The sequence below is a fragment of the Poecilia mexicana genome, unplaced genomic scaffold (assembly GCF_051168715.1).
Source record: "Poecilia mexicana isolate PSO_F unplaced genomic scaffold, ASM5116871v1 scaffold_3, whole genome shotgun sequence".
Classification (NCBI taxonomy): Eukaryota; Metazoa; Chordata; class Actinopteri; order Cyprinodontiformes; family Poeciliidae; genus Poecilia; species Poecilia mexicana.
This window is the reverse complement of record NW_028263372.1, coordinates 2,102,267-2,129,975: the sequence shown is the minus strand read 5'-3', so window position 1 is coordinate 2,129,975 and position 27,709 is coordinate 2,102,267. Positions and strand designations below refer to the sequence as shown.

The window sequence follows — 27,709 nt, the reverse complement described above, 5'->3', positions numbered from 1 at the left end:
ACAATGACACCCGAAGTGTTGCTTATATCCACAGCCTGCTTGGTCTCTACGTGGCGAAGCAGTTTCATTGCCTCATTAGCAGCCGGTCGCCGCATGTTACGCAGAGCGGGCTTGTAATGTGGGACTGGTCCGGGATAAATCCATTCTCCTGTCTCTTCTCTGGGCCTTTTCCCCTTTGCAAAGAAACTTTCCAAAGACACCTGATCTGTTTCTTACTCATTTTGCTGCTTGTACGCTCAGCGTTGGCGCGCAAGTAACCGAGAGAATCCGTTAAAGGATTTTCAAAATAAAAGATCCTCCAGACTCAAATAATACATAAAACAGAAATATTTAATTATTTCTCGCGCGTCCCGGTACCAATTGGTCCACGGCCGGTCCGTTCAGGGTTGGGGACCACTGATTTAGAGCAGTCTTTCTTTCTGTTGGAAGAAAGACTGCTCTAAATCGTATGCATTATCCTATTGGCAGTAAACTTGTTAGGCTTGACCTTTGTTAGCATCTAAAGACCCCAATAGCTTGAAATTGCAATTCAGATCGACTGCGCTTGGGCATTGTCAGGGAGCGCTGCGGAAGATGTAGGTGTGTGTCGCCTGGCAGACGAGAGCGTCGAATGCAGGCACGTGCAGAGGGGGGGCTGGGGGTGCTTGAGCACCTGCCCTTTTTGCTCCTTGCCCCAAAGTGCCCTTTTGGTCAATTTTTTTTTTTTTGGTATTATTGTTTTCTAAGCCCTCTTCTGACACATAAAAACATGTACTAAAATTATTTGCTTTTTTGTACAACATAATAAGCCGGTCACCTTGTTACCTTTGACCTTTTGCCCGTGACGCATGACGCAGTTGCCTCGCGCAGTGAGAGGCGGCTAACTGGAGCTCAGCATAGCGAACGTTCCAGATTACAGAACAGTTTTTGGTGAATTAAAAGAAAACGTTTTTGGTGAATAAAGTGGAGTAGACTTGCTACTTGTCAGATGACAGAAAACCACGTTGAACGTTGTAGTATCTTTTCTGCTTCAGCGGTTTAAGCAGAGAGGTAATGAAATACAACAGACACTGACAGGCCTCTGCGTCTTCTTTTCTCTGAAGAACTACTGAGGGGAGGAGATAGCCAGGTGAGGAAAAACTGTTCTTATCTATTGATTCAGTGTTTTTATCATACTGACATTAGGCTGCTGTTGTTGTGCTATTAGCTAGCTGCTAGCTAGCGACTTTGCTAGCAAAGCTAGATAACTAAAAAGCTTCTTCCCTGAGTATGAGGCACATCGCCCGTCCAAAACTTATCATCTCCATAATGGATATATGTCAGATCTTCTAATTTCCTTTGCTGCATAATGTACATTGCATTTATTCTGGCGTTAGGTAAATGTGTCTTGAAAGAGAATAGCACTTAAATAAAAGTCCAACAAGGATATTCATCTAGAATTAAAAATAACTCACCCTGAATTACCATGATAGATATAATGTATGTAATAAAAGTGTGTCATTAATGAAGGGGAAAAAACTCAACCCAGACTTTAAGTTTAGGGTCTGGTTCACAGAATATGAAGTTAAAATTTTTCCCCAATTATTCAATGAAAAAAAAAAAACTAACCTCAGTTAAGTAAAATAAAATTGTAATCAAAACTTTTGGAATTCTAATGATTTCTTTTTTTTTTAAAAAATTGTTAAAGACTTTTTAATTAAATAACTAATTTTTACCAAACATAAACATTTATTTGCACACATCAGGAATCTTTTGTTGTGATTTTAGGCCCTGCCCACGATATCATGTGAGAATCACAACAAAACTTTGAGTCACAAACAAAAACTTAGAATAGCAAGAAAAGATTAATGACAAGCGCAAATAAGTTTGTTTTGCAAAAATGAGACAAAAATGTGTGATTTAAATTTTTTTTTTTAATTTTTTAAGCAAAACTTAGTAGGCTTTTCTCATAGTGACATGCATTAACAATTCAATTTTTGCTTTTGTCTTCTGCAGTTCCACGTTAAAGTTTGATGCAGCTCTGCTTTCCTGAATGGACCATCTTCATCTCCACTGCAAGTGAAGGAAACAGGCAGCTCTTTTTTATAGATTACAGTCACTAAAAGGTTGCATTGTGCCCTTGTTTATATTTTTAATAGTGTAATTCTGTAAAGACAAAATATGTCTGGTCCAGCTCTGATTTACATGTCCTGCTAAATTGCGGGTTTGAATATTGCAATACTTTCCTATAACAAAATAGACCTGCAGAAAGAAATTACTAATAAAATATCTTACATATGCATAGTTGTATGCTCTATACAGAGATGTTCTGTATAGAGCATACAACTATAGCTTTGATTGTATATCTCACAATTTTGTAATTTATCATTGTTTATTAAACTCTGAAAGCTGAGAGGCTTTGTTAATATTCTGTCCTAGAATGCGGTGAGATGTGCCCTTTTTTTTGTTGTTGAGCACCTGCCCCTTTTTTGTTGTTGAGCACCTGCCCCTTTAGTGGTCTCTGCACGGCCCTGGTCGGATGTGCTGGTACCCCCGCAAAAGCCAATAGGCCTTCAGCGTGCTTCGATGCGAGGGCCTCCAATGCCGCTTGCGGCTTTAATATTAGCTTTGAAACTGGTTATATTGATCCTGTGTCCAGAAAGAGGGATAATCAGTCGGCCTAGCATCATGACCTGTTCGTTCTGAAGGTCCTGCAGCTTCCACTTCTCTTCCTAACATTGCGCCTCCTCACCCTGACTCTCATATTGAGGAACCACAGAGCTCCGTTATTAAAAGCACGTCTTCTGAAGTTAGCATATTTTTCCTCCAACAGGTTCCAGAGGAATCACCTCCAACCAGATGTTGGACTAGAATTTATTTCAATGTCATTTGTGAATGTTAGAGCCTCATTTTCAACAGTGGAGCTATAAAAATTGAAAAAGGTTATCATTTTGGTGAAAGTCTCATCAACATCAATATTTCCACTAAATAAGGGGCAAAAAAAAAAAGTTTGATAGGGTAAAAGCCTCTCAGACTCTGAGCTCAAAGTGAGATGCCCAAACTATTTTTTTTAAATATTAGACAATTAATTTAACATAATTATCGCAGCAGAAACCATTTGTTTGTTAAATACTTAATCAAACATATTAACATTGTTTGCTGTTTGTTGTAAATGACATATACTCACAGAAGAACAAGATAATTAGTCCAAGTTTGTTGTTTATTGAATGTTCAGAAACTACAGCGACTGTGATGCGCCACAGCAAAGGTAAAGGTAAAACAACCCGAACAGGTGATCAACTCAAAACCACTCACACCTTTTTACTCTCCGTCTCTCTGTCATTTAAGCAGTTGCCCGTTGCCGTGGCAACTGCCTGCGCTCCACAAGCCGAGCACAGATTACTTTAAAAACATAACATTCAGTTCGTTACGATATTAGGTTTTCAGGCTTTATATTTATTTTGCGATTATTAATAACCGCTCCCCTGAACACAGCGGTGGTTGATTAGTTAATTTTAAACTCCTGCTCTGCTAGTTATTTTAGTATGGAAGCGAAAAGCACACATCCTTCCTCCCCCTCTATTTGTGCTGTGCTGCAGCTAGCATAGCACAGAGCTGTGGAGATTCAAACTGTGAATGCTCAGTTTAGTTACCATAGCTACCAATGACGGCAGATAAACGACTTCTTGTAATAAGTTTTTTCTCCACCATTAGCACATTTAGTAGTGAGTGAATGAAGTTGATTGACAGTGCTAAGACCCTCCTCCTGGTTCTGATTGGGATTTTTTGTCAGAACGGTGCATTACTTTAGCTAACAATAGTAGTTCATAGTAGTTGAGACTATCTGTCTCAAAACAAACTGTCACGACATCGTGACAGCTTTAACAAATATGGAGAAAACATTTTTTTTATTAAAGTTATACAGTAGCTTGAATAAAATGCAACTACTAGATTTTTTTTGAGAAGTCTTGATTGCTTTATGTGTAGGTGCACATTGCACTTGCTCATGGGGAGAGACATTTCAGTATCTAAAACTAATAGAAAAATTTTAAGCAACCTTCTTGCAAACTGGATGTGGACTGTTGGATGTTAAATTCATGAGCAGTAAATATTGAGCTAGTATCAGTATTGGACTACAGAAAGCAAGGCAGATGCAAGCCTTTAAAACTGTGATCCTTTTTATGGGTCAAATAGACTCAAAAAATTGCAACAGCAGCTGCGCAGGGGGCCCAAACAAATTTTTTGTCAGGGGGCCCAAGATTCCTGGCTCACCCCTGGTGGGTGCACTCAAGGGCTGCACAGTGATCCCACTGATTTTTTACAGCAGACCGCCACTCCCCTCTCTTGCAGGTACTGTGTACCCCCGCTAAATCTTTTAGGGGTACGCAGTACACGACTGTACCCGCCTACTTTCACCCCTGCCTCTAATCCTGGAGATGTTCTTCAGGTGATAGAAGGCCGACTTTGTGACTGTCTTAATGTGGCTCTGAAGGTTCAGGTCAGAGTCCATCACTACTCCCAGGTTTCGGACCTGATCGCTAGGTTTTAGTTGTAATAACTGAAGCTGTGCGTTGACTCTAGATAGCTCCTCTTTAGGTCCAAAAATAATAGCTTCAGTTTTGTTTCTGTTTAGCTGGAGAAAGTTTTGGCACATCCACACATTTAACTGTTCTAAGCATCTGGTCAGTCATTGGATGGGTTCAGAGTCACCTGGTGACATTGTAATGCAGAGCTGTGTATCATCCGCATAGTTATAGTAGCTAATCTTATTTCCTGTTATAACTTGAGCCAGTGGAAGCATATAAATAAGAGGGGTCATTGGATAGAACCTTGGGGTGCCCCACATGTGACCTCTGACCTCTTTGATGAGAAGTTTCCAATTGAAACAAAGAAATACCTGTTCATTATGTAAACAGAGTCCTCAGTTTGAATTAATAGTGTTATAAATGTGCGTCAGACCTGCATCTTCAGTATGCAGAGTTAGTTTTGTTTCACAATTATTCAATCAATTGTTTCACAATTATTCAATCAAAAAAAAAAAATCATGTCAAACAAAAATAGTAGTATTCAATCAAAAAAAAAAAAGTCAAACAAAAAAAGTAGTATTCAATCAAAAAAAAAAATCATGTCAAACAAAAAAAGTAGTATTCAATCAAAAAAAAAGATCATGTCAAAGCAAAAATCACAAAGATTTTTTTTTTTACTTTTTTTTTTGTTTTTGGTTGAGTCTCTTTTTTTGGTTGAAACTTTTTTGTTTGGTTGAGTCTCTTTTTTTTTGGTTGAAACTTTTTCTGAGTTTTTGGTTGAATAGACCCTTTTCACATGACGTCACACAACTTCCATTTTGGCTCGAAGCTGTGTATCCTTAGTTCCGGTGTACATAGTAAGTAATGATAAAGTTGTCTATTTCATATATATATATATATATATATATATATATATATATATATATATATATATATATATATATATATATATATATATATATGTGCCGATCGATCGGTCACCGATCATAATCGGGCCGATTTTCGTGAAAAAGTGCATGATCGGTGATCGGCGATCATTGGCTCTTTTACCGATACCGATCACCTGCTTCTCATTTCGCAGCCTGCTTGTCCAGCTGGTCTCCTCTGTCCTTCACACAGCGCAAACGCGCAACAACAAATCCTAAGCGATGTGGAACTATGACGCACTGAGTGAATGGGGAAGTTTGCGTGTTGCGGCGGAAAATTGAAGCACGTCAAAATGCATCAACACAACGAAGCTAATACGACATAAAAACAATGCCATACTTGACGGAGTTTGGCTACATCGAGGCTCACTGCAGTAAAAAAGACATATGGAGGATCAGACAGCAGGTAAAGCAGCGCACAGCTACAAACACTCACCCGGATTAGCATGACGGTCAGAAAGCTAAACAAATAACCCGCAAAATTATTTAAGTCTTCGAGCTGCGATGTAAGTCGCTGGTTCTGCTCTCGCTGTTGTACCGCTGCTACGCTACAGGTAGTAATATTTGACAGACGGAGCTTCGCTTCTGCTCCACCTGGTAGTGACTCTCACACCGAACCTGCTTAAAGCTGCAGCATCTAACTTAAAAAAAATACATTTTACATACATATTAAAACTGTCGCTGTCCTAACATGAGACAGATAATCTCTAAAAAAATAATCGATCTCCTCCCTGATCTGCATAATTACTCCGCTCAGTCAGAAACAGCCAATCAGAGCTAGCAGTAATCAGCTAGCCGCCATGCTATCAGGAAGTTTTCATTCAGTAACTCTGGATTGTTTATTGTAATGGAACCTGTTTTTGCCTTTGAATGTTAAGTTTTATACTTGAACTTCTTGGCAGTGTTGAGAGGTTTTATTTTGGCTCTTTGTATTATTTAGCCTCTTCAGAGCCTTCATATGTTATCAGTCTGTTAAAGATAGTATTATCAATAGCAGTACAATTTGCACAATGTTTAGACAAGTTTTTGTCTAAATTAAGGTGAATTCATGGTTCCTTTTTCCACATAATGTAACCGGTAGTGTTTATGATAAAAAAATAAATAAATAATAATTATGTGATCGGTATCGGTGATCGGTATCGGTGTATCGGCCCTCATGGGTGATTGGTATCGGTATCGGCAGGAAAAAACCTGATCGGCACATCTCTAATATATATATATATATAAAAAAAATTCCCCTCTCACCCTCTGTGGGTGGTCTCTTTCATCCTCTGAGCTCGGGTCCTCTACCAGAGGCCTGGGAGCTTGAGGGTTCTGCGCAGTATCTTGGCTGTGCCTAGAACTGCACATTTCTGGACTGAGATGTCTGATGTTGTTCCTGGGATCTGTTTGAGCCACTGCTCCAGTTTGGGGGTGACTGCCCCGAGGGCCCCGATGACCACAGGCACCACTGTGGTCTTCACCTTCCAGGCCTTCTCCAGTTCCTCTCTGAGGCCCTGGTATTTCTCCAGTTTCTCATGCTCCTTCTTCCTGATGTTGTGGTCACTTGGTATTGCTACATCCACCACAACGGCTGTCCTCTGTTCTTTATCCACCACCACAATGTCCGGTTGGTTCGCCATTACCATCTTGTCTGTCTGGATCTGGAAGTCCCACAGGATCTTAGCTCGGTCATTCTCCACCACCTTTGGGGGTGTCCCCCATTTTGACCTCGGGGCTTCCAGTCCATATTCTGCACAGATGTTCCTGTACACTATGCCCGCCACTTGGTTATGTCGTTCCATGTACGCTTTCCCTGCCAGCATCTTGCACCCTGCTGTTATGTGCTGGACTGTCTCAGAGGCCTCCTTGCACAACCTACACCTTGGGTCTTGTCTGGTGTGGTAGATCTGAGCTTCTATTGCTCTGGTGTTTAGGGCCTGTTCCTGGGCGGCCAGGATGAGGGCCTCCGTGCTGTCCTTGAGTCCAGCTTTCTCCAGCCATTGGTAGGATTTCCTGATATCAGCCACTTCAGTTATTTGTCGGTGGTACATCCCATGTAGGGGCTTGTCCTCCCATGATGGTTCCTCCAGCACCTTGTCCTCTGTTCCCCATTGCCTGAGACATTCGTTAAGCACATCGTCCGTTGAGGCTTTGTCCTTGATGTATTTATGGATCTTGGATGTCTCATCCTGGACAGTGGCTCTCACACTCACTAGTCCTCTGCCTCCTTCCTTACGGCTCGTGTACAGTCTCAGGGTGCTGGATTTGGGGTGGAACCCTCCATGCATGGTTAGTAGCTTCCGAGTCTTAACATCCGTAGCCTTCATCTCTTCCATTGGCCAGCTAATTATTCCGGCAGGCTATCTGATTACTGGCAAGGCATAGCTGTTTATTGCACGGATTTTGTTCTTGCCATTGAGCTGGCTTCTCAGGACTTGCCTTATTCGTTGGAGGTATTTGGCTGTGGCTCCTTTCCTTGTGGCCTCATCGAGGTTGCCATTTGCTTGCTGTATTCCCAGGTACTTGTAGCTGTGCTCTATGTCTGCTATTGTTCCTTCTGGGAGTGATACCCCTTCTGTGTGGACGACCTTCCCTCTCTTTGTAACCATCCGGCCACATTTCTCTAGTCCGAATGACATCCCAATGTCAGTGCTGTAGATCCTGGTGGTGTGGATCAGTGAGTCGATGTCTCGCTCGCTCTTGGCGTACAGCTTGATGTCATCCATGTAGAGGAGGTGACTGATTGTGGCCCCATTCTTAAGTCGGTATCCGTAGCCAGTCTTGTTGATGATTTGGCTGAGGGGGTTCAGACCTATGCAGAACAGCAGTGGGGACAGAGCATCTCCTTGGTATATGCCACATTTGATGGACACTTGTGCAAGCGGTTTGCAGTTGGCTTCAAGGGTGGTTTTCCACAGCCCCATCGAGTTTGCAATGAAGGCTCTTAGAGTCCTATTGATGTTGTACATCTCTAAGCATTCAATGATCCAGGTGTGTGGCATTGAGTCATATGCTTTCTTGTAATCAATCCAAGCAGTGCACAGGTTGGTGTGTCGGGAGTTGGTGTTTGGCTCCTCTACTATTTATGCCGATGCCCTTCTGTGCCGTGCTCATGTATTTATCCATGTGTCCGCTTATCGTAGCCGCTATGATGCCTGACATGAGCTTCCATGTTGTAGAGAGACAGGTTATAGGCCGATAGTTGGATGGGACTGAACCCTTTGAGGGGTCCTTCTGGATCAGGATTGTACGCCCTTCAGTTAACCATTCAGGGTGAGTCCCATTTTGTAGCAGCTGGTTCAGTTGAGCTGCCAGTCGCTCATGGAGGGCAGTGAGTTTCTTTAGGCAGTAGGCATGGATCATGTCAGGCTGTCCAGTTTTTCATACCTGAGACTCTTTCTTGGACATTTGCCACAGTGATGGTTACTGGGGCTTGTTCAGGGAGGTTGCTGTGGTCCTCTCGTAGAGAGGTTAGCCACTGTGCATTGCTGTTGTGGGACGCCTCCCTTTCCCATATGCCTTTCCAGTATTGTTCAGTCTCCAGCCTTGGTGGTTAGTACCCTGCCATTGAGAGTACACTTTAGCTGGTTGGGTGGAGAAGAGCGGGTTAATCCTCCTGGCTTCATTCTCTCTTGTGTATCTCTTTAGGCGGCTGGCCAAAGATCTTTTCTTTTCTCCTAAGCTGTCTTGATCTTAGCCTCTAACCGTCTTTTCCATGATGGATATTGGGTCTCATGGTTGCTCTTATAGCCGAGCATTTCAAGGATCACTGATGCTGAGTTGTATATCAGCTCATTGGTTTCTGTTATGGTGTTGGTAGGGATTGTTCTCAATGCTGCATTCACATCTTGAATGAGACTTTCTGATGGTACTTCACTCAGCCGTTGTAATTGGCGTCGGGGTTGCCTGGTGTTCATTCGGGCCACGATTCTCTCTCTCAGGTCAGTTGCTGTCTCGTTCAGCTTTGATAGTTCGTTCATTACTGGGGCTGCATACCCAGTCTCGGGGTGGGGAGTAGTTAACTCCCCCCTGACCTTACCTTTGGCTCCTCCCTTTTGCCGTAGCATTTGTGTTGTACCTCGTCAATCTCAAGTTGTGATAGCAGTTGCCGTTTGCGGATGTTGGAGCACTGAGCTACTAGTTGTTTGGCAGTCATTGTAGACTGTGGGTGTCGAAGTAACCATTCCACCCTCAGTCTTTGCATGTAACCCCTCTGACTAGGGTTACTTGAGTAGTAGCATTCCAACAGATCCATGTTTTCGTCTCTCGCCCATTTCCGTCTTGTTCCAGTAGCCCATTTTTCATCAAGGTGCTCTGGTTCCCCAGCACCTGACGCAGACCTTGTTTGGCCGGGCGACGTCTGAGCCAGCATGTCGTGCTTATCAATGTCTCTCATGGTATGAGGTAGGCTATATAGCTCTAAGGGTCTTGCCTAAGGACCCACACTGCATAGCTCAATTGCACTGTTGTAACTTGCCCCAGCCCGGATTCGAACCCCGGTCTCCCGGGTGGTAGACTGGTGTCTTACCCACTGAGCTCTATATATATATATATATATATATATATATATATATATATATATATATATATATATATATATATATATATATATATATATATATATATATATGTATATATATATATATATATATATATATATATATATATATATATATATATATATATTGACAGCATATGTTGATCAGACAGAACACCGGAGCATGGAGTTTACACAGTCTCTAAAACATTTGCCTAAAATAAGATTTGAAGATATATCACGATTTGCAAACCAATTTTCTCTGACAATAAAATCTAAATTAGACAAAGGCTACAAATTCTTCACCAAACAATACCTGTTTGACTATGAAGGTAGGTATTTTTGTTTTGCGTAACCGTTAGCTTAGCATTAGTGAATTTTGTTGGCAAGCTAACTACGTGGCATAACTGTTCCTTAACCAGAACGTTTTACTGTTTTTGAACTATAACGTTTTAGGCTCTAATCTTGATCAGATTCTTAAATTATAGACTGGAGTTGCTACTCATCCTATAAAATAGGGATTTGTTTGTTATAAGCTGTGACGTCCCCCTCCACTTTCTGTGGAGGGATCCGTCAGTTATTGTTTTGTCCTGAGGCGGAGCAGAGTGGGCGGGACCAGGATTCGCCAGGCCCAGCGCGTCATCGCTATAAAAGCAGCCTGCTTCAGCGCGTCATGAGAGAGAGGAGTTGAAGCTGGTTGGAGGGAGTCGGCTTCTTCACCCAGCTCTGCTCTGCAGAGGTGGCTCTTCCCTTACCCGTCTGGCCACCCCGTCCTTGTTAGGTTTTGTTTGTTTGACCTTTCTTTTCTTTTGCAGGACCTTTTCTTCATCACTGGCTTCAGAGATGCCATCGACCATAAGGGGGGGGGCACCCGCTTGTCGCTGTTTGGCCCCGTTCAATTGTTTGGGTTGTTCAATAAAGAGCGTATTCTTTTATTGAAGGCCGTGTCTCTGACTTTTTGTTGCGGCTCACGAGCCGGGTCGTAACATAAGCAGAGATGTCCGGTGCCGCCGCTGCTTTGTAATGCCTTCCTCTAATCGGACCACTTTTTCGGTAACGAATAATCTAACAAGTTCGTATTTCAAATCCAGTAATCAGATTAAAGTTATTTATCCAAATCACTGCACATTAATATTTTCTTTTGTATTTATTTTTATTCCTTCTGTGCGTCTTTGGGAGAGACTCTGTGACAGCAGCGACAGAAAAATGAACAGTGCATGGAGATGCGCATTTTGTTGCTGGAAAAACAGAAATGTCGTCAAGCCCAATTGTTATTTGTGGCTTTTGTCTTGATTTTTCTAAACTCATAAAAAATAATGATTCACCGGTCGCGTTTTTTGGGGGACTTGTGTTTGAACGTGAAGTTGCTCATTTGAGCTTGGAAATGAGCAGAGATACATAATCAGCCCCAGAATATTTAAAATACTATTCTAAACAACGTTGTTGGAAGCTGTCCTTTATTTTCCATTAATACAGAAAACCTCTAAACGTTACATCACTGACAGGCGGCGGTGTATATGTTTCCTAACTGTGGCTAAAGCTGCTGCTAGCTGGTTTACTCATGATCGGAGGCTGGTTCCTTTGAATACAGTTGGAGAATGGTAAATTGACAATGACTAATAAGGGTTATCTAACACGTAAAGACTGTTTTATAAAATACAGAAAGTGAACCTCTAAATGTTACAGCACTGACAGAGTATATTTTTTCCTAAATGTGGCTAAAGCTGCTGCTAGGTGGTTTACTCTCCGATCGGAGGCTGTTTATTTTATACACAGTTAGAGAATGGTGAATTTACAATGATTAATAACAGCTATCTAACACTTAAATGCTGTTATTATTAAACTTACCTTTTATTATATCCTTAAGATTATGAGAATGCGGGAATTTTTCAGCTTGGTTCCCAAGGCAAAATCACACCGGAAGTAAAGATACCCAGTTTTGAGTTATGGCGGCCATTGTCTGACGTCACTGTGAAAAGGGTCTATTTGTTTTCTTGCTTATACAACTTTATTTGCTTTGGGGAAGCTTACATGAACATTCTGGGCGGGGCTTAAGGACGAGCGATGTGTTCCGATTGGTTAGCGCTGACTAAAGCGGATGACTCCCTGAGATCTCGGAACTCTGTCCCGAACTGCAGGGCTTTGGTGACGGGACACAGAATGTGAATGGTGAGTAATCTTCACAAAATTACACCGTTTAGCAGCTTCTAAAGTGTCCACCCTGTTTCAAAGAAGAAATCTTACTCAACTTATGACGACAGTCACATATTTTGTCTGCCGTGATCCCCGGTAGCATATTGTGCTAGCTAATGTTAGCACTAGGCTTGTGTAATATTCGCCTGTCTTTATGTTGAATTCGTTAACCAGCGCACCTCTGTCGAGTGGCATTAAGCGTGGAAAATACCAAATATATCTGGAGGAAATATGTGTTAAAAACTGTTGCGCAATCCTCAGTGTGTGTGTGTGTGTGTGTGTGTATTAACTAGCATTGAAGCTAAAATGGGAAAACAGCGGATCGTTGCACCAATGTTATCAGGTCCACATTAATCTGCACCACACGTCAAGTGATTGTGCAGATGATTTATTTACCAAGCACATAATCAGTGCTGTCGATGAGGGGAGGCAACGTAACTCTTAAATATATACATTTTCTTCCAGATGTAAAATGTAAAACTAAGCTGGTAGGTCACAGGTCGAAGGAGGATATTCACATAATTTCTGTTTTTTATTATTTGGTGGGTGTGTGTCCTGTTGTACTTAGTTTTATTCCAAATTAGATGTAATATGCCTTTTGCTGTGTTATGATATTAAATTAATTTGGTGTTCTCCTAATTCCCCATTCTAGTATGACCAGCAGAGTGCAGCTGAAGCAGGACAGGCTTGTAGGTCTTACTGATTCATCCAGCTGCTACAGACGATCAGAGCATGAGGATGGAGAGATCAGTAAGTGTTGAGTCAGAGAAGGTCAGGTAGGGAAGGAAGTGTTGCTTATAGGGGCCGTGTGTGTTTGGCTAAATATATTTCTCCAAGTCAGTTTATTTATTGGTTTTAAAAATAATGCATGCTTATGTGTTGATGATACATTGTAATAAAAATACAAAAATTACCACCAACATCCTGGCAGAAGTAAATAAACAAGTTTATATCAGAGCTTTTTCTTTTTGGATCTGGAACACATTAAAAGCGAATTACCAAATTTGCTTTATTCCCTGTTGATGGGTATTTTTCCTTTCGAACCTTCAATAAAAGAACCACAGACAACGAATATGAATTTTATGACCAAGCTTTTGCAAAAGGAGAAGTCTCAGCAAACTGCTCCTCCGAGCCGTTCACTGAGCGTTCTGGTCTGGTCTGGTCACAGCAAAAGGCATATTACATCTAATTCGGAATAAAACTAAGTATAACAGGACACACACCCACCAAATAATAAAAAACAGAAATTATGTGAATATCCTCCTTCGGCCTGTGACCTACCAGCTTAGTTTTACATTTTACATCTGGAAGAAAATGTATATATTTAAGAGTTACGTTGCCTCCCCTCATCGACAGCACTGATTATGTGCTTGGTAAATAAATCATCTGCACAGTCACTTGACGTGTGGTGCAGATTAATGTGGACCTGATAACATTGGTGCAACGATCCGCTGTTTTCCCATTTTAGCTTCAATGCTAGTTAATACACACACACACACACTGAGGATTGCGCAACAGTTTTTAACACATATTTCCTCCAGATATATTTGGTATTTTCCACGCTTAATGCCACTCGACAGAGGTGCGCTGGTTAACGAATTCAACATAAAGACAGGCGAATATTACACAAGCCTAGTGTTAACATTAGCTAGCACAATATGCTACCGGGGATCACGGCAGACAAAATATGTGACTGTCGTCATAAGTTGAGTAAGATTTCTTCTTTGAAACAGGGTGGACACTTTAGAAGCTGCTAAACGGTGTAATTTTGTGAAGATTACTCACCATTCACATTCTGTGTCCCGTCACCGAAGCCCTGCAGTTCGGGACAGAGTTCCGAGATCTCAGGGAGTCATCCGCTTTAGTCAGCGCTAACCAATCGGAACACGTCTTACATCGCTCGTCCTTAAGCCTCACCCAGAATGTTCATGTAAGCTTCCCCAAAGCAAATAAAGTTGTATAAGCAAGAAAACGAATTCAACCAAAAAAAAGAGACTCAACCAAAACAAAAGTTTCAACCCAAAAAAAGAAACTCAACCAAAAACAAAAAAAAAAGTTAAAAAAAAAAAACTTAGTGATTTTTGCTTTGACATGATTTTTTTTTTGATTAAATACTACTTTTTTTGTTTGACATAATTTTTTTTTTGATTGAATTCTACTTTTTTTGTTTGACATGATTTTTTTTTGATTGAATTCTACTTTTTGTTTGACATGATTTTTTTTTTTTGATTGAATAATTGTGAAACAAAACTAACTCCATACTTCAGTGGCTGTGATGGTTGTTCAGAAGGCACCACTTCTTCTTCTGGGTCAAAGAAGCAGAGTGTTTGTACCACTCTGCTTGTAGCCACAGGTCTGAGGTGCTGATGTAAACACTAAGTTAGGAGGGTTTGGTCAGCAGCAGCTCATGTGGATAATCATGATGTAGCCCTAGAACAACACTATCGCAAGATGGCAAAATGTAAAGAATATTAGTAAAATTATGCTTACCACACTTCATCATGCCTACTTCGTAGCATTTCCGTAAACGGCAGGCCTGGCAGCTTTTACGTCGGTTCTTGTCAATAGTGCATTGATTTGTGGCAGGGCAAATGTAGTCGTTGTGTCCTGGGAAAAGAGGAACAAGACCTTATAATGTTTTTTTTTTATAGTTAGAAAGCAAATAAATTCATAGACAGGAGGTTCAGAAAGAGATAATACCCTGAATACTTCTCTTGAAAAAAGCTTTGCAACCTTCACATGACCACACACCGTAGTGGTACCCAGAGGCATAGTCATGACAGACAGCGCAGAAGTGCATGTCAGCTTTCCCTACAGCAGATGAACATGAAGAGGACTTTATTTCTTCTCCTGCTTCTTCTGATTTCTTCCTCTGCAGCTTGTTACAGCTGATGACAGAGCTGCAGAAAGAAGCACAGACTCCGTGAAAAGGACAACTTGACATCATGGATTTTTGCCTCATCATTCCTTGGTGATTTATCCTCTGCCAAACTCTATTATCTGAGAAACTGCATATATCATTGGTACATATGAAATCACCATTGCAGTGGTCATGTTGTCTGATATATAAAGGCTTATTACATTACCTTGCAAAACCATTTCTACCCATTAAGTTTAATAAATTTTATTGACAGTATGCAACAGACCAACACAAAGTGGTGCATATTTTAATGTGGAAAGTAAATTCTTGTTTTAAGACTAAAAGTAGGAAGTGCAGATATATTCAACCTCATTTTATTGAATATAGTCGAGAAACAAAATCACCTAATCACAGGATTAGGATCATCTGTGTATTCTAAAGGTCTGCGCTTTATGGGAGAGTGGCAAGAAAAAAGTCAAGTTGAACGTGTTCTGGTCTGTTGAGAGCAAAACTGAACTTTGCAACCAACGTGTAAAACAAACATAATATCCCTCTGAACTCCATCCATTTTCTTCCGCTTATCCGGGATCGGGTCGCAGGGGCAGCAGCTTCAGAAGGGAGGCCCAGACTTCCTTTTCCCCAGCCACTTCTTCCAGCTCCTCCGGGGGAACCCCAAGGCGTTCCCAGGCCAGCCGAGAGACATAGTCCCTCCAGCATGTCCTGGGTCTTCCTCGGGGCCTCCTCCCGGTGGGACGTGCCCGGAACACCTCACCAGGGAGGCGTCCAGGAGGCATCCTGACTAGATGCCCGAGCCACCTCAACTGGCTCCTCTCGACGTGGAGGAGCAGTGGCTCTACTCTGAGGCCCTCCCGGATGACCGAGCTTCTCCCTCTATCTCTAAGGGAGAGCCCAGCCACCCTGCGGAGGAAACCCATTTCTGCCGCTTGTATCCGGGACCTCGTTCTTTCGGTCATGACCCAAAGCTCATGACCATAGATAAGGGTAGGAATGTAGATCGACAGATAAATCGAGAGCTTCGCTTTTTGACTCAGCTCTCTCTTCACCACGACGGACCTGTACAACGCCCACTTCACGGGAGACGCTGCACCAATCCGCCTGTCGATCTCCCGCTCCCTTCTTCTCTCATTCGTGAACAAGATCCCCAGATACTTAAACTCCTCCACTTGAGGCAGGACGACCCCCCTGACCCAGAGAAGGCACTCTACCCTTTTTCCGGCTCAAGACCATGGCCTGAGCCTCATCCCAGCCGCTTCGCACTCGGCCACGAACCGCTCCAGCGAGAGCTGCAGATCATGTTCCGATGAAGCCAACAGGACCACATCATCCGCAAAAAGCAGAGATGCGATCCTAAGGCCACCAAAACGGATCCCCTCAACACCTCGGCTGCGCCTAGAAATTCTGTCCATGAAAGTAATGAACAGAATCGGTGACAAAGGGCAGCCTTGGCGGAGTCCAACTCTCACTGGAAACGAGCCCGACTTACTGCCGGCAATGCGGACCAGACTCTGACACCGGTCGTACAAGGACCTGACAGCCCGTATCAAAGGGCCCGGTACCCCATACTCCTGGAAAAAACCCCACAAAGCCCCCCCTGGGGACACGGTCGAACGCCTTCTCCAAGTCCACAAAACACATGTAGACCGGTTGGGCAAACTCCCATGCACCCTCCAGGACCCTGCTGAGGGTGTAGAGCTGGTCCAGTGTTTCACGACCAGGACGAAAACCACACTGCTCTTCCTGAATCCAAGGTTCGACTATCCGACGGACCCTCCTCTCCAGGACCCCTGAATAGACTCTGAATTCACCATCTCAATATAAAACAAGGTGGTGGTAACATCATTTGGTCGAACAGTGAGTTGGACATTATTTTGCATTTCTGAGTGGTTTGATAGAAGTGCTTACAACGAAATCATTTATAATTACTCCATGTCTCATTATAATCGGAGGGCAAAGCCTGCAGGTTTAGCTCCTACTTACTTCAGAGGACAGACCACCGGGACGCTCCGTCTTGCTTCTGGGTTTGCCTGGCTATATTTCCGGCCTGCAAACCATTCCGCAACTCAGTGGTCGCTTTTCAGACCACTGTACCGCTCAAAAATGCACAATATGTCTAAAAACCCTGGGGTACACCCTGGCGACCTGTCCAGGGTGTACCCCGCCTCTCGCCCGGAACGTTAGCTGGAGATGGCCACCAGCAACCCTCCCGACCCCACTAAGGGACAAGGGTGTAAAGAAAATGGATGGATGGAATATGCTGAAGCCATTTTTTAGGACTTATACACAAACAGCTGTCTGTGAATGAAGAGGGGATCCAGACAGTGTGGCTCTCTGTGCCCTACGATTCAGTGTCGGACTTGTTCTTGGATGCATCACAGAAGCAAAGCAGTTGGGGAAAGATCTCTTGATGGATGGGCTCTTCTAGCGTCTCATGGCTGCTGCTGTGAACATTTCCATTGTGTTTGGGGCTGGTTCAATTATTCAGGCAGCTGGGTTTGGACTATAGCTGACTTTCTCTGTACCAGTGATCCTTATAATTACTAACCTGAAACAATGTCAAGCAAAATATATTTAGGAAGCCAAAGAAAATGCCGTCTTGGGTTTTAATTTTCATAGAAGCTAATTCGTGTTTGGTGTTCTTGGTTAACTGTGACACATATTACTTGGATCAATGCCCTAGACCAGGGTCTTAAGCCACTGCTACCAGCACCATCATTTCCTCCTTTTATAAATAATACTCTTGGCTCTCAGTGTTTGACCCTATCTCTCTCCCAGATGGGGACAGAGGAAACTTTAACTGCAAATAGTAGTAGTATGTGATCTCTTTTATCCTTTAGACTTGAACATGAGTCTAAAGAAGCTCACAGATTACTCACTAATCTGCGAGCTAAAGAAGCTGCTGCTACTTGTCATGATTCATGTTCTACGACATGTCCATGCTGAGTTTTGCCACTCATTCAGCTTACCTGCTACGCCTGATTGCTTAACTGTCTCTCCTGGGTGTCAATCTACTTAAACACCTCTCAGCTTCTGCCTCCTTTCCAGATTATCAACAGCCACGAGCCAGTAGAGATTCAGCGTTTGCTTCCAAGGCTTTCGTGTATTTACAACTCTTTCTGCCCATGGATTTATCCCCTTCTGCCAAGCCCATCTGTTTTGGATTTCACGACCTCTGCCTCACGACCACCGAGTAGTGCCTGCCCCTCCTGCTAAGTTTGCTCTCTCTGTCCTTCTGTGTATGACCTCAGCCTGATCATCGTCTTAAGTCCCTGGATGTTGCTTTTCACCTATGTTATATTTTTCACCTATGAAGGTTGCCATTTTTTCACCTGCTGGATTGATGTCACGGTTGGGTCTGCTCTGTACTGGAATCCACAGAGTAAACACAGGAAGGCTAACTTTACTTGAGTTGTTTATCATGTTGCATTTGTCTGGTGTAATATTAGATAATGCCACACTGCAATAATGTTGGCTGTAATAAAAAAAATAGTGTGGTGAGTCTGGATCACTTTCCACATGAAAAAAGAGTGCACCAAACACAAACTTCTGAGGGCCCTACATTTGTGTTCTCCACATTTCTGTCCAGAAGACTTTGAGTCATTTGTACAAGCAAAACTGACAAAGGCTAAGTTAATGCTGACAAGTTTCATCCACACTGAAAGGAGACCAGACCCTAAACGTCTTCATTACCTCTTGTAATTCAGTCAGTCATGGCAGATCCTGGTTCAGCTGGAGGGTTCTTCTGGTTGAAGATGAGTTTTCCTTTCTACTGTTGCTACATGCATGTTCTGTATGAAGGATTGTAGCTCATTTAATGACACTATGTGAGCACCAAGTGAACTGCGTTGTTTGAGATTTTGGATCAAATCAGAATTTATTTTGAATCTGTCAGTAGGCTGACTTCTTTTTTTTTGTCAAGTGCACTAACGCAGCAATAAACTGAACTTTGTTGGTTTGGTCTGTCTTTCTTTCTCTAACCTGTCTGAAATTGAATGAGAAGCCTTAAAGCCACAACAGCAGACATTAGTGCTAGCTGGGAGTCCTATCTGCTTTGTTTTAGTGTCACTTTTTAAAGTTGTACAGCAGAATGCAGAATTATTCACTTTATTTTTGGACGTTTAAGTTCTTTATGGGTCCAGGTTTAAGACAACACAGCATTTGTATCAAAGACTTTCAAAAACAAATCCATGTAACATTACACCATTAATCAGTGTATTTTTTTCATCCATAGGTGAGTATCTGCAGTCCTACCTGTTTGGGTTCATGCCATGGGATTTTGACTCAAGCCAGGGTCCTTGTGGGTTTGGTTCATTGTAGACAAGAGGTTGGGTGCAGTGCAGAGTCAAAGAAGGTATGCTGTGGTGGTTGTGAGAGGGCCAAAAGGCAGAGGGACTCAGAGGGGGACACATGGATGATGGACTGTCAGCGATGGGTGCTCTGGAATAGCTCAGCACCGAAGGACTGTAGAAAGTCAAGGGTAGATGTCCGTGGTAGTCATGTCTACTATCTGTGTAAGGAGAGGGGATGCAAACGGTGTGGCCCTCTATGCCCATTGGAGGACTGTACATAGTAGGGAGAAGCCCTGGTGAGGTCGGCCTCTCTGAAGCTTTGCTGTAGTCCCCGTCATGGAGCTGAAGCATGGGTAAAGGGTCAGGACTTAACCCAGGGGAAGACGCCATGCTGAGCGGATGATGATGCCTTTATTGATCTGTATGACTTTGCAGCTTGTTGCTCTACATGTTCTGGTGGACATAAATCCTGTAGCAGAAACAGAAAAAAATGTGAAGTAGAGTAAATGATATAGTCTTTTTACTCTATTTGAGAGAAAATATGTGTGCCACTTTCACCTAGCAGTTCATCATCTTTGTCATGTTAATTCTAATTCATCTTCACTATGCTCAACTAAGATGATAATAAATAACAATACATTTTACTGGCAGGTTTTCTAACACCCAAGATCACCTTACACCATTTAACATAAAAACACAATATAAAAGATACAATAAAAATAACTACAAAAATGAATGAGATGATAGAAGAAGAGGATCTGAGAGTGGGGGTAGGTGTAACAATGTGAAGAAGATCCCAAAAATATGGAGGACTGAGGGTTGTGGACAGGTTTGAAGGTAAGGAGGAGTTTCTACACTGTAAAATACAACTTATAGTATTTACCCCCAAAAAGCTGAGCTAACAATTTGCAAACAATCTGCTTGGGTAAATTTAACCAAAATATTTTTGTAAAGAGTATCTAATGCCAACAGCTCTGAAAACACTCTGAAACTGAATTTGGTAAAAATTTACCTAACATTTCTGGTAATATTTCAAAACTAATTGCCTTAAAAATCTGAGTAATAGTATTCCTTATTCTTCATTGTTAATGTAGTTAATAATTTTTCCTATTTTTTAACAAAGGTAATTTACTATTACTGACCTGAAAAGTTACATAGAAATGCAATACAAGGTCAGACCAACCTGTATTTAATAAACTACATGCTCAACAAATAAACATAATAAATAATCATACATCCTAAATTTCACGCAGCTTTAACTATGTCACATTTTAGTAAGTAAAATAGTTGTAAAGATACAAATCTCTTGAACAATTTTTTTTCACAATGCTACCCAATCATTGGCAATCAAAAAAAAATAATCTTTGGTTCAGATTTTACACAAGTTTCCGTTTCCCTCAGTCACAACTGATATTTCTGCTGGAACAATTCAGTTCAATTAAAAAATACTTTATTGATATAAAGAAATAAATTGTATGCATGCACTTGCATTTTTGCATGAAGAAATTTAAATGTTGTTGCAACTCATTTAATTAAATAATTATTGTAGGTAGTGATGGCTTTAGGGAGGAAAGATCTCCTGTAGTGGCCTGTATTACAGCAAATATGAAGAAGCTTCTGGCTGAAGACACTGTTTTCCCAAGTGAGTCTCATGAAGAGGATGGTCAGGGTTGTCCATAATTTTCTTGAAGAATCCTTTTTTGCATCATGATCTCCAGAGCTTCCATAGTCGTTCCAAGAACAGAACTAAACAGAACCAGCCTTCTTTATCAAGTTATTAAGGCTTTGTAGCTCCCTGGCTCTGATGCTGCTGCCTCAACAGATGACAAGAAGTCCAGTCAGTCTGCTCTGTCCCTTCTTATAGTCAGCTTTACTGTTACGTCTCCAGTCCAGTCTGTTGACCAGATCCACCTCAGCTGTAGAATTATGAACTCGGGCTGCACCAAATGCAGCTTTCTCCCGTAGATTATTTACACACAGACACATTTATATATATATATATATATATATATATATATATATATATATACATATATATATATATATATATATATATATATATATCACTTAAATTAATTTATTGTTTATTTATTTTTCTGATTGGTGGATTTCTTGATCTGGGACCGGAGTCCACATTTCGTACCACGAGCTAGCTAGTTGGTATGACAATAGAAAATCCTTGAATCCTTGAATCAGTTCATGCAACATAATTGAATACTGTAAGCCTATCTTACAGTGGCCATCCTACTTTCTGCTATTATATAAGGTTTTTGTAAGGTTTTTCCAAGTATGTTAATATCTCATTGTGGAATATCTGAAGTTTTTTTAAAAAATCTTTTTCTTTAGCATGGAAATGCACCACAAACCTATCATAAAAACCAAAACTTTCTGTAAGTAGGAAAGGAAGAAAAAGTACATCCAAACTATTTGGACTATTTCTGAATTATTATCACGGTGTAATCAGTCATCTGGCAATTTTGACTGTCTCTTTTGTGTTGGTAGTCTGAATGATTTAAAGGGCCATTTTCATGTGCAGTTCCATCTCAACCTTACACAAACAGACAAACATGCAATGAATAAATAAATTTTCAATGAGTTTTGTGCACTATAATAATAATTATTATTATTATTATTAATAATAATAAACATGTTTTCACTGAGGCTCTTTAAATGTGTGTATATTTGACATTTTAAATTGACATTTGTGACTGTATACAAAATAGACCAGCAAATATTGCACTATAAGCATATTGCCAGGGAACACAAAATGGGAAAATGCCCCACATGGGATTTTCTAAACATCCATCCATTAACCCCCATGCATATGCCTGGTGATGTCGCAAGGGGTGCTGGTGCCTATCTCCAGCAGTAAATGGTGATGTTTTTTGGACTGCTGGAGGAAGACATACATGCACGGGGAGGAAATGCAGATTCAGTAAGCACTTAGGAAGTGACATGGTAATAATAATTTAAAATAAAACATGATAGACAACATATGCAAAATCATATATAAGTAAAAAAAAAAAGTAAAACGACAATAAAAAAGAAACAGATGGATGCAGTTCAGTTTTTGACATAGCCTGAGTTTTGTTTTTTGAACACACTGAAGCTGGTTATACAGGGTGGGCCATAAGTTTCCATATATAGGAGAATATAAAATGTATATTTCAGATACCCAAGAAGATGCATTTGACAAGAGAGCAAAGAACTGAAATTATACTGATAGCTGGATTGGGAAGCAGTCGCATGGTTGCATGAAACTTTAACAGAAAACATGGAACGAGCATCACACACAACACTGTGGCAAAACATATTTGCAAGTTTCAGAAAACTATCACGAAGTGGTCCAAGATGTGCAGCAATTACACAGAGTCCCACAAAAATAAAAACGGTTGTCCAATATAAAATATTTATTTTTTCTATGTATGGAAACTTATGGCCCACCCTGTAGATTTTAAATTCACAGGAAGTGAGTTTCAAACTCCAGTCTTCTCACAGAAAAAGCACTTTGAGCAAAAGTGCTTCTGATGTTCTAAGGGAACCTTACAGTTGCTCTTCAAAGTTACTCTGGTAGATCTATTGTTGTAAAATGTCTTGGAAATGTGTTACATGTCTATGGAAAATCATTTTTTGTCTAAATTGAGAAAATACAAAAATTATTATTTTAACCCTGACCTGATGGTTTATCAACCAGTGTTGACATTAGAAACCCGTTGGTTTCTAATGTCAACACATTAGACTTTTTGACTTATGGGTCAAAAATAAATTTCAATTATCTTCACAAGTAATGACAGAAGAAACATTGTATCAGCATTGGGCATCAGACACAAACTAATCATGGTCAACATGTGTTTCATGTGGGTCAGGTTAAAGTGACCCTGAGCAAAACAATGCTCGCTCTTTGGATCACCACTGGGTTGCCCTAATTTAGAGGCTAGGTCCTTCAATCCAGATTGCCAGTTCTGCTCCAAGACATGATATACAGCCCCACAACACTGCCTATTGTGTCTTCATTTGGAAAGATGAATTGCTCAACATTTAATTTAAATCAGTTCTGAGATTGTGTTGATATAATCAGCAGAAAGAATAAGGAAATGTTTTTGTTCAACACATTTTTAACATGTCACTAAGTTTTAGAAAGGGTTTATTATAAGTAAATCAAGCTCTCAATAAGTCAATTTTAAATATAAGACTCCTAATGTTCAAGTGAATAATATCCATACCGTTAATAAAATTCATTATTACAATGTGAGGTCAATGCAAAATGCAAGTGCATGCATACAATTTAATGCCAGGGAAAACTTTATGTACTAAGTAGGACCAGTTCAATAGAGAAGCAGAACACAAATACACACTCATAAAAGACAAAATAATAATATGATAATAATAATAATAATCATTATTATTATTATTATTATTATATGAGTGGGATCAGAACTTTGATAACTTAATTTATTAATACTAAATGATATAATAGGCCTTTAGGTCTTCATCTAATGATATCTTGAAGAGAAAGAAAAAAGGGAAAAAATGACTAGAAATCTAAAATACTTCTAAATTTACTTACTTTAATAAAAACTTAAAAACGTATAAATGTATTTGCTTTATCAATTAACATCTTCACTGATGACAATAATCATAAAGGTCTGTCCCTTCCTTCCCCTTTCAACCAATTTATTTTTACATCGTTTTGTGGCAGTTGCAACAAATTTACGGCAAACAGTCATAACAGCCATTACAGCAGCCCAGCCATTAACTGCTTAGTGTTTTACTCCATCTTATGGATGGCACTGTGGTTCACTGGAGTTCCAATTCCTTGGAAATTCCTTTCTACCTTTTCCAGACTGATAAATATCAGTAACTTTGTTTCTCATCTGGGGCCTGTATAAAACATGCGTACGCACAAAAAATGTGCAGTGGCGTATTTTACACACAAATTTCTTCTGTCAGACTGCCCTGTGGCAGTCTGTCAGCAGCTGTGGCTACTATCCAGTAGCTTTCCACCATCAGCGTGATTGTGTGCATGAATAGGTGAATGACTGTTGTATGAAGCACTTTTTTGTCCTCTGGACTTGATAAGGCGCTACACAAGTACAAGCCAGCCAAATGCCAACCAAAGGAAAATCACCATCTATAAAAATGAATGTTGTCACTTTGACCGGCAGAGGCTCTGCATTAAAGAAGGAAGTGAGGCAACAAATGTCTTTGAGGTGGATTTATTTGGGAGCTCCAAGTCTTCATTACACCGACACCCTTTTTTTTTTAGTGAAACAAAGAAGCTGACATTTATACCTGAGGCAAGTTCCAACACTTAACCAGGTAAATGGGTGATCAAAAAGAAAAGACAAACAAGAAACAAACACTACTTACACAAACCTAGCAAACAAATGATCCAACAAATATTTACATGCAAGTAAATTATTAAAACTAAACTAATCTAAAGTCAATCAAAAGTAAATATAACTAAATATAAATCTCAGAGTATTATCCCTCTTAATGAAAGATGGTATGCTCCAGGAGCATTTGTCTCCTGTTCTGCTCCACCTTGCAAAACACACCCAGAAAGGCAAGTACTCAAACAATTAACTCAAATTGAACCAATCTGAATCAGAAACAAACTGACATCTTTCCCCACATTCTCTGAACAGGAAAGATGGCCAGTCTCCCTACCCAAAAAGAATGTTCACCAAATGTCACAATGTAACTGAAATAAAGAACTGATACAACACATTTAGACTGTAAATAAATAACATAATATCAATAATCAATATGGGATGGAACCCCTGGTCTCCATCACAAACGTAAACTATTGAACTACTTTGTGAACAACAGCAAACTACAAAGCGCCAAAACTCATCTAAATATACTAGAATCCCACTCCATTCAGTGTTATTTAACCCAAGAAGCATCAAACCCAATGTTTTTTCATGATTTTATTATTTTATTGTTTAAGCTTAAACAATGAAACGGAACCACATTCATCCTCAGACAAAGCACATGATGCATGCATGTTTTCAGTGAGGTAATTTCATTCTCACTGAAAAAGAAAATGGGGTTGGATCAGCAGATTAACTCCAAACAGGTCAGTTTTGATTATTCTTAAGGTGATCAAGGTATGTAGAAAATCACAAGTAGCTGCTCAAAGAAGTGCTGCGCAATCAGAAAATTCGCCTTGCTTCTCTAAAGAATTTGGTCATAGTGATATTCATTTAAAATAGCACAACAAAATGTTGACAACATCTACGAACAGTGAAACAGTTTGCTTTCGTTTTCACAGACAGTGGGACTACATCTAACTTTTTTTGTCACTTAGAAAAGAAGCTCAAAGAAAGGTAAGCTCGATTGACGCGATGTTAGTGTAGCTGGGGCATATTGACCTTACCAAGCTCCGCCCAGAAACGCCCCCTAAAATCCCACGTGGCTGCATGTCTCACAAACAAAGCCTCGCGGAGCTTAGTTTCTATGTGTAAACATGGCGTCTTTCGTTTCAACTGACTCTCTACAAAGTATTTCTGAGTCGATTAGTGTAGCCTTTCTGCTGGAATTTTCAAAAAATATCAGCCACGACAATGGACAGGGGAACCAACAAGTTCATGTCATCTTTTTTGGATGAAATCAAGGTGTTTGAGGCACGCGATGCCTCCAACACCGCGGTAAAGCTAGCCGGCTCTGACTCCAGCCGGCCCAGCACATGATATACAACTGCGCGGTCGCTCAAGAGATTATGGTACACCCATTTACGTGCTGCTTTCACAATAAAAGCGCACATCCGGTCCATGTTTAAGCTACTCAAATCCAGCCGCAGCATTTGCAAACAGAAAATAATATATGCTGAGAAAATAATACAAAATAAAAACTAATCTCTTTCTCTATTTTTTATATATATATATATATATATATATATATATATGTAGAGTCATTTTTATCTTTTTCCCCTAAGTTGCCGTGCACATTGCTGAGAAACTCTCTGTTTCCAAAGACTGCTACCACTTCTGGGTGACAGAGGGACAACTCTAGAACAGAACCAGAAAGTTGCAACTAGATCTGATGTGTAATTTCAAAATAAAAGACCATTAAAATAGTAGTTTAGATCTATTCCACCTAAGTTGCCGTGCCCATTGCTGAGAAACTTTCTGTTTCCAAAGACTGCTACCACTTCTGGGTGACAGAGGGACAACTCTAGAACAGAACCAGAAAGTTGCAACTAGATCTGATGTGTAATTTCAAAATAAAAGACCATTAAAATAGTAGTTTAGATCTATTCCACCTAAGTTGCCGTGCCCATTGCTGAGAAACTTTCTGTTTCCAAAGACTGCTACCACTTCTGGGTGACAGAGGGACACCTCTAGAACAGAACCAGAAAGTTGCAACTAGATCTGATGTGTAATTTCAAAATAAAAGACCATTAAAATAGTAGTTTAGATCTATTCCACCTAAGTTGCCGTGCCCATTGCTGAGAAACTTTGTTTCCAAAGACTGCTACCACTTCTGGGTGACAGAGGGACACCTCTAGAACAGAACTAGAAAGTGGCAACCAGATCTGATGTGTAATTTCAAAATAAAACCATTTCAAAATAGTAATTTGTTATGTTTTTCCCCTAAGTTGCCATGCACATTGCTGAGAAACTCTCTGTTTCCAAAGACTGCTACCACTTCTGGGTGACAGAGGGACACCTCTAGAACAGAACCAGAAAGTTGCAACTAGATCTGATGTGTAATTTCAAAATAAAAGACCATTAAAATAGTAGTTTAGATCTATTCCACCTAAGTTGCCGTGCCCATTGCTGAGAAACTTTGTTTCCAAAGACTGCTACCACTTCTGGGTGACAGAGGGACACCTCTAGAACAGAACTAGAAAGTGGCAACCAGATCTGATGTGTAATTTCAAAATAAAACCATTTCAAAATAGTAATTTGTTATGTTTTTCCCCTAAGTTGCCGTGCACATTGCTGAGAAACTCTCTGTTTCCAAAGACTGCTACCACTTCTGGATGACAGAGGGACACCTCTAGAACAGAACTAGAAAGTGGCAACCAGATCTGATGTGTAATTTCAAAATAAAAGCATTTCAAAATAGTCATTTGTTATGTTTTTCCCACTGATTTGCCGTGCACATTGCTGAAAAACTTTCTGTTTCCAGTGACTTCTCTCACTTCTGGGTGACAGAGGGACACCTCTAGAAGACAACCAGAAAATATCAAACACATATGATCTATAGTTTCAAAATTAAATCCTTTTAAAATAATACGTTTTTACTTTTATATACAAAAATAAGTAGAAAATGTAAAGAGCTGCCTCAGTCAATCATCTTATTTATATACAGATTTTTCTATAATCTCCTATACATGTACTACTTATATACAAACCAGATTTCAAAACAGGTGTGACACTAAACAATTTGTGAATAAAAACTGAATGCAA

General features: G+C 40.5%; 1 protein-coding gene across 2 annotated transcripts in view; it reads right to left on the bottom strand.

The window, feature by feature from the left end:
* Window positions 1-27,709, bottom strand: part of LOC106907596 (estrogen receptor beta-like) — a 99,965-nt gene that overhangs the window by 38,033 nt on the left and 34,223 nt on the right. For both annotated transcript variants that reach the window (XM_088004038.1, XM_088004037.1), the window contains exons 2-4: window positions 19,252-19,758; window positions 14,823-15,022; window positions 14,613-14,729 (exon numbers count right to left, since the gene is read on the bottom strand). In XM_088004038.1, coding sequence (XP_087860164.1) covers window positions 14,613-14,729; window positions 14,823-15,022; window positions 19,252-19,679 — 745 coding nt within the window. In that variant the 5' untranslated portion in view covers window positions 19,680-19,758. The remainder of the gene's footprint in view (window positions 1-14,612; window positions 14,730-14,822; window positions 15,023-19,251; window positions 19,759-27,709) is intronic.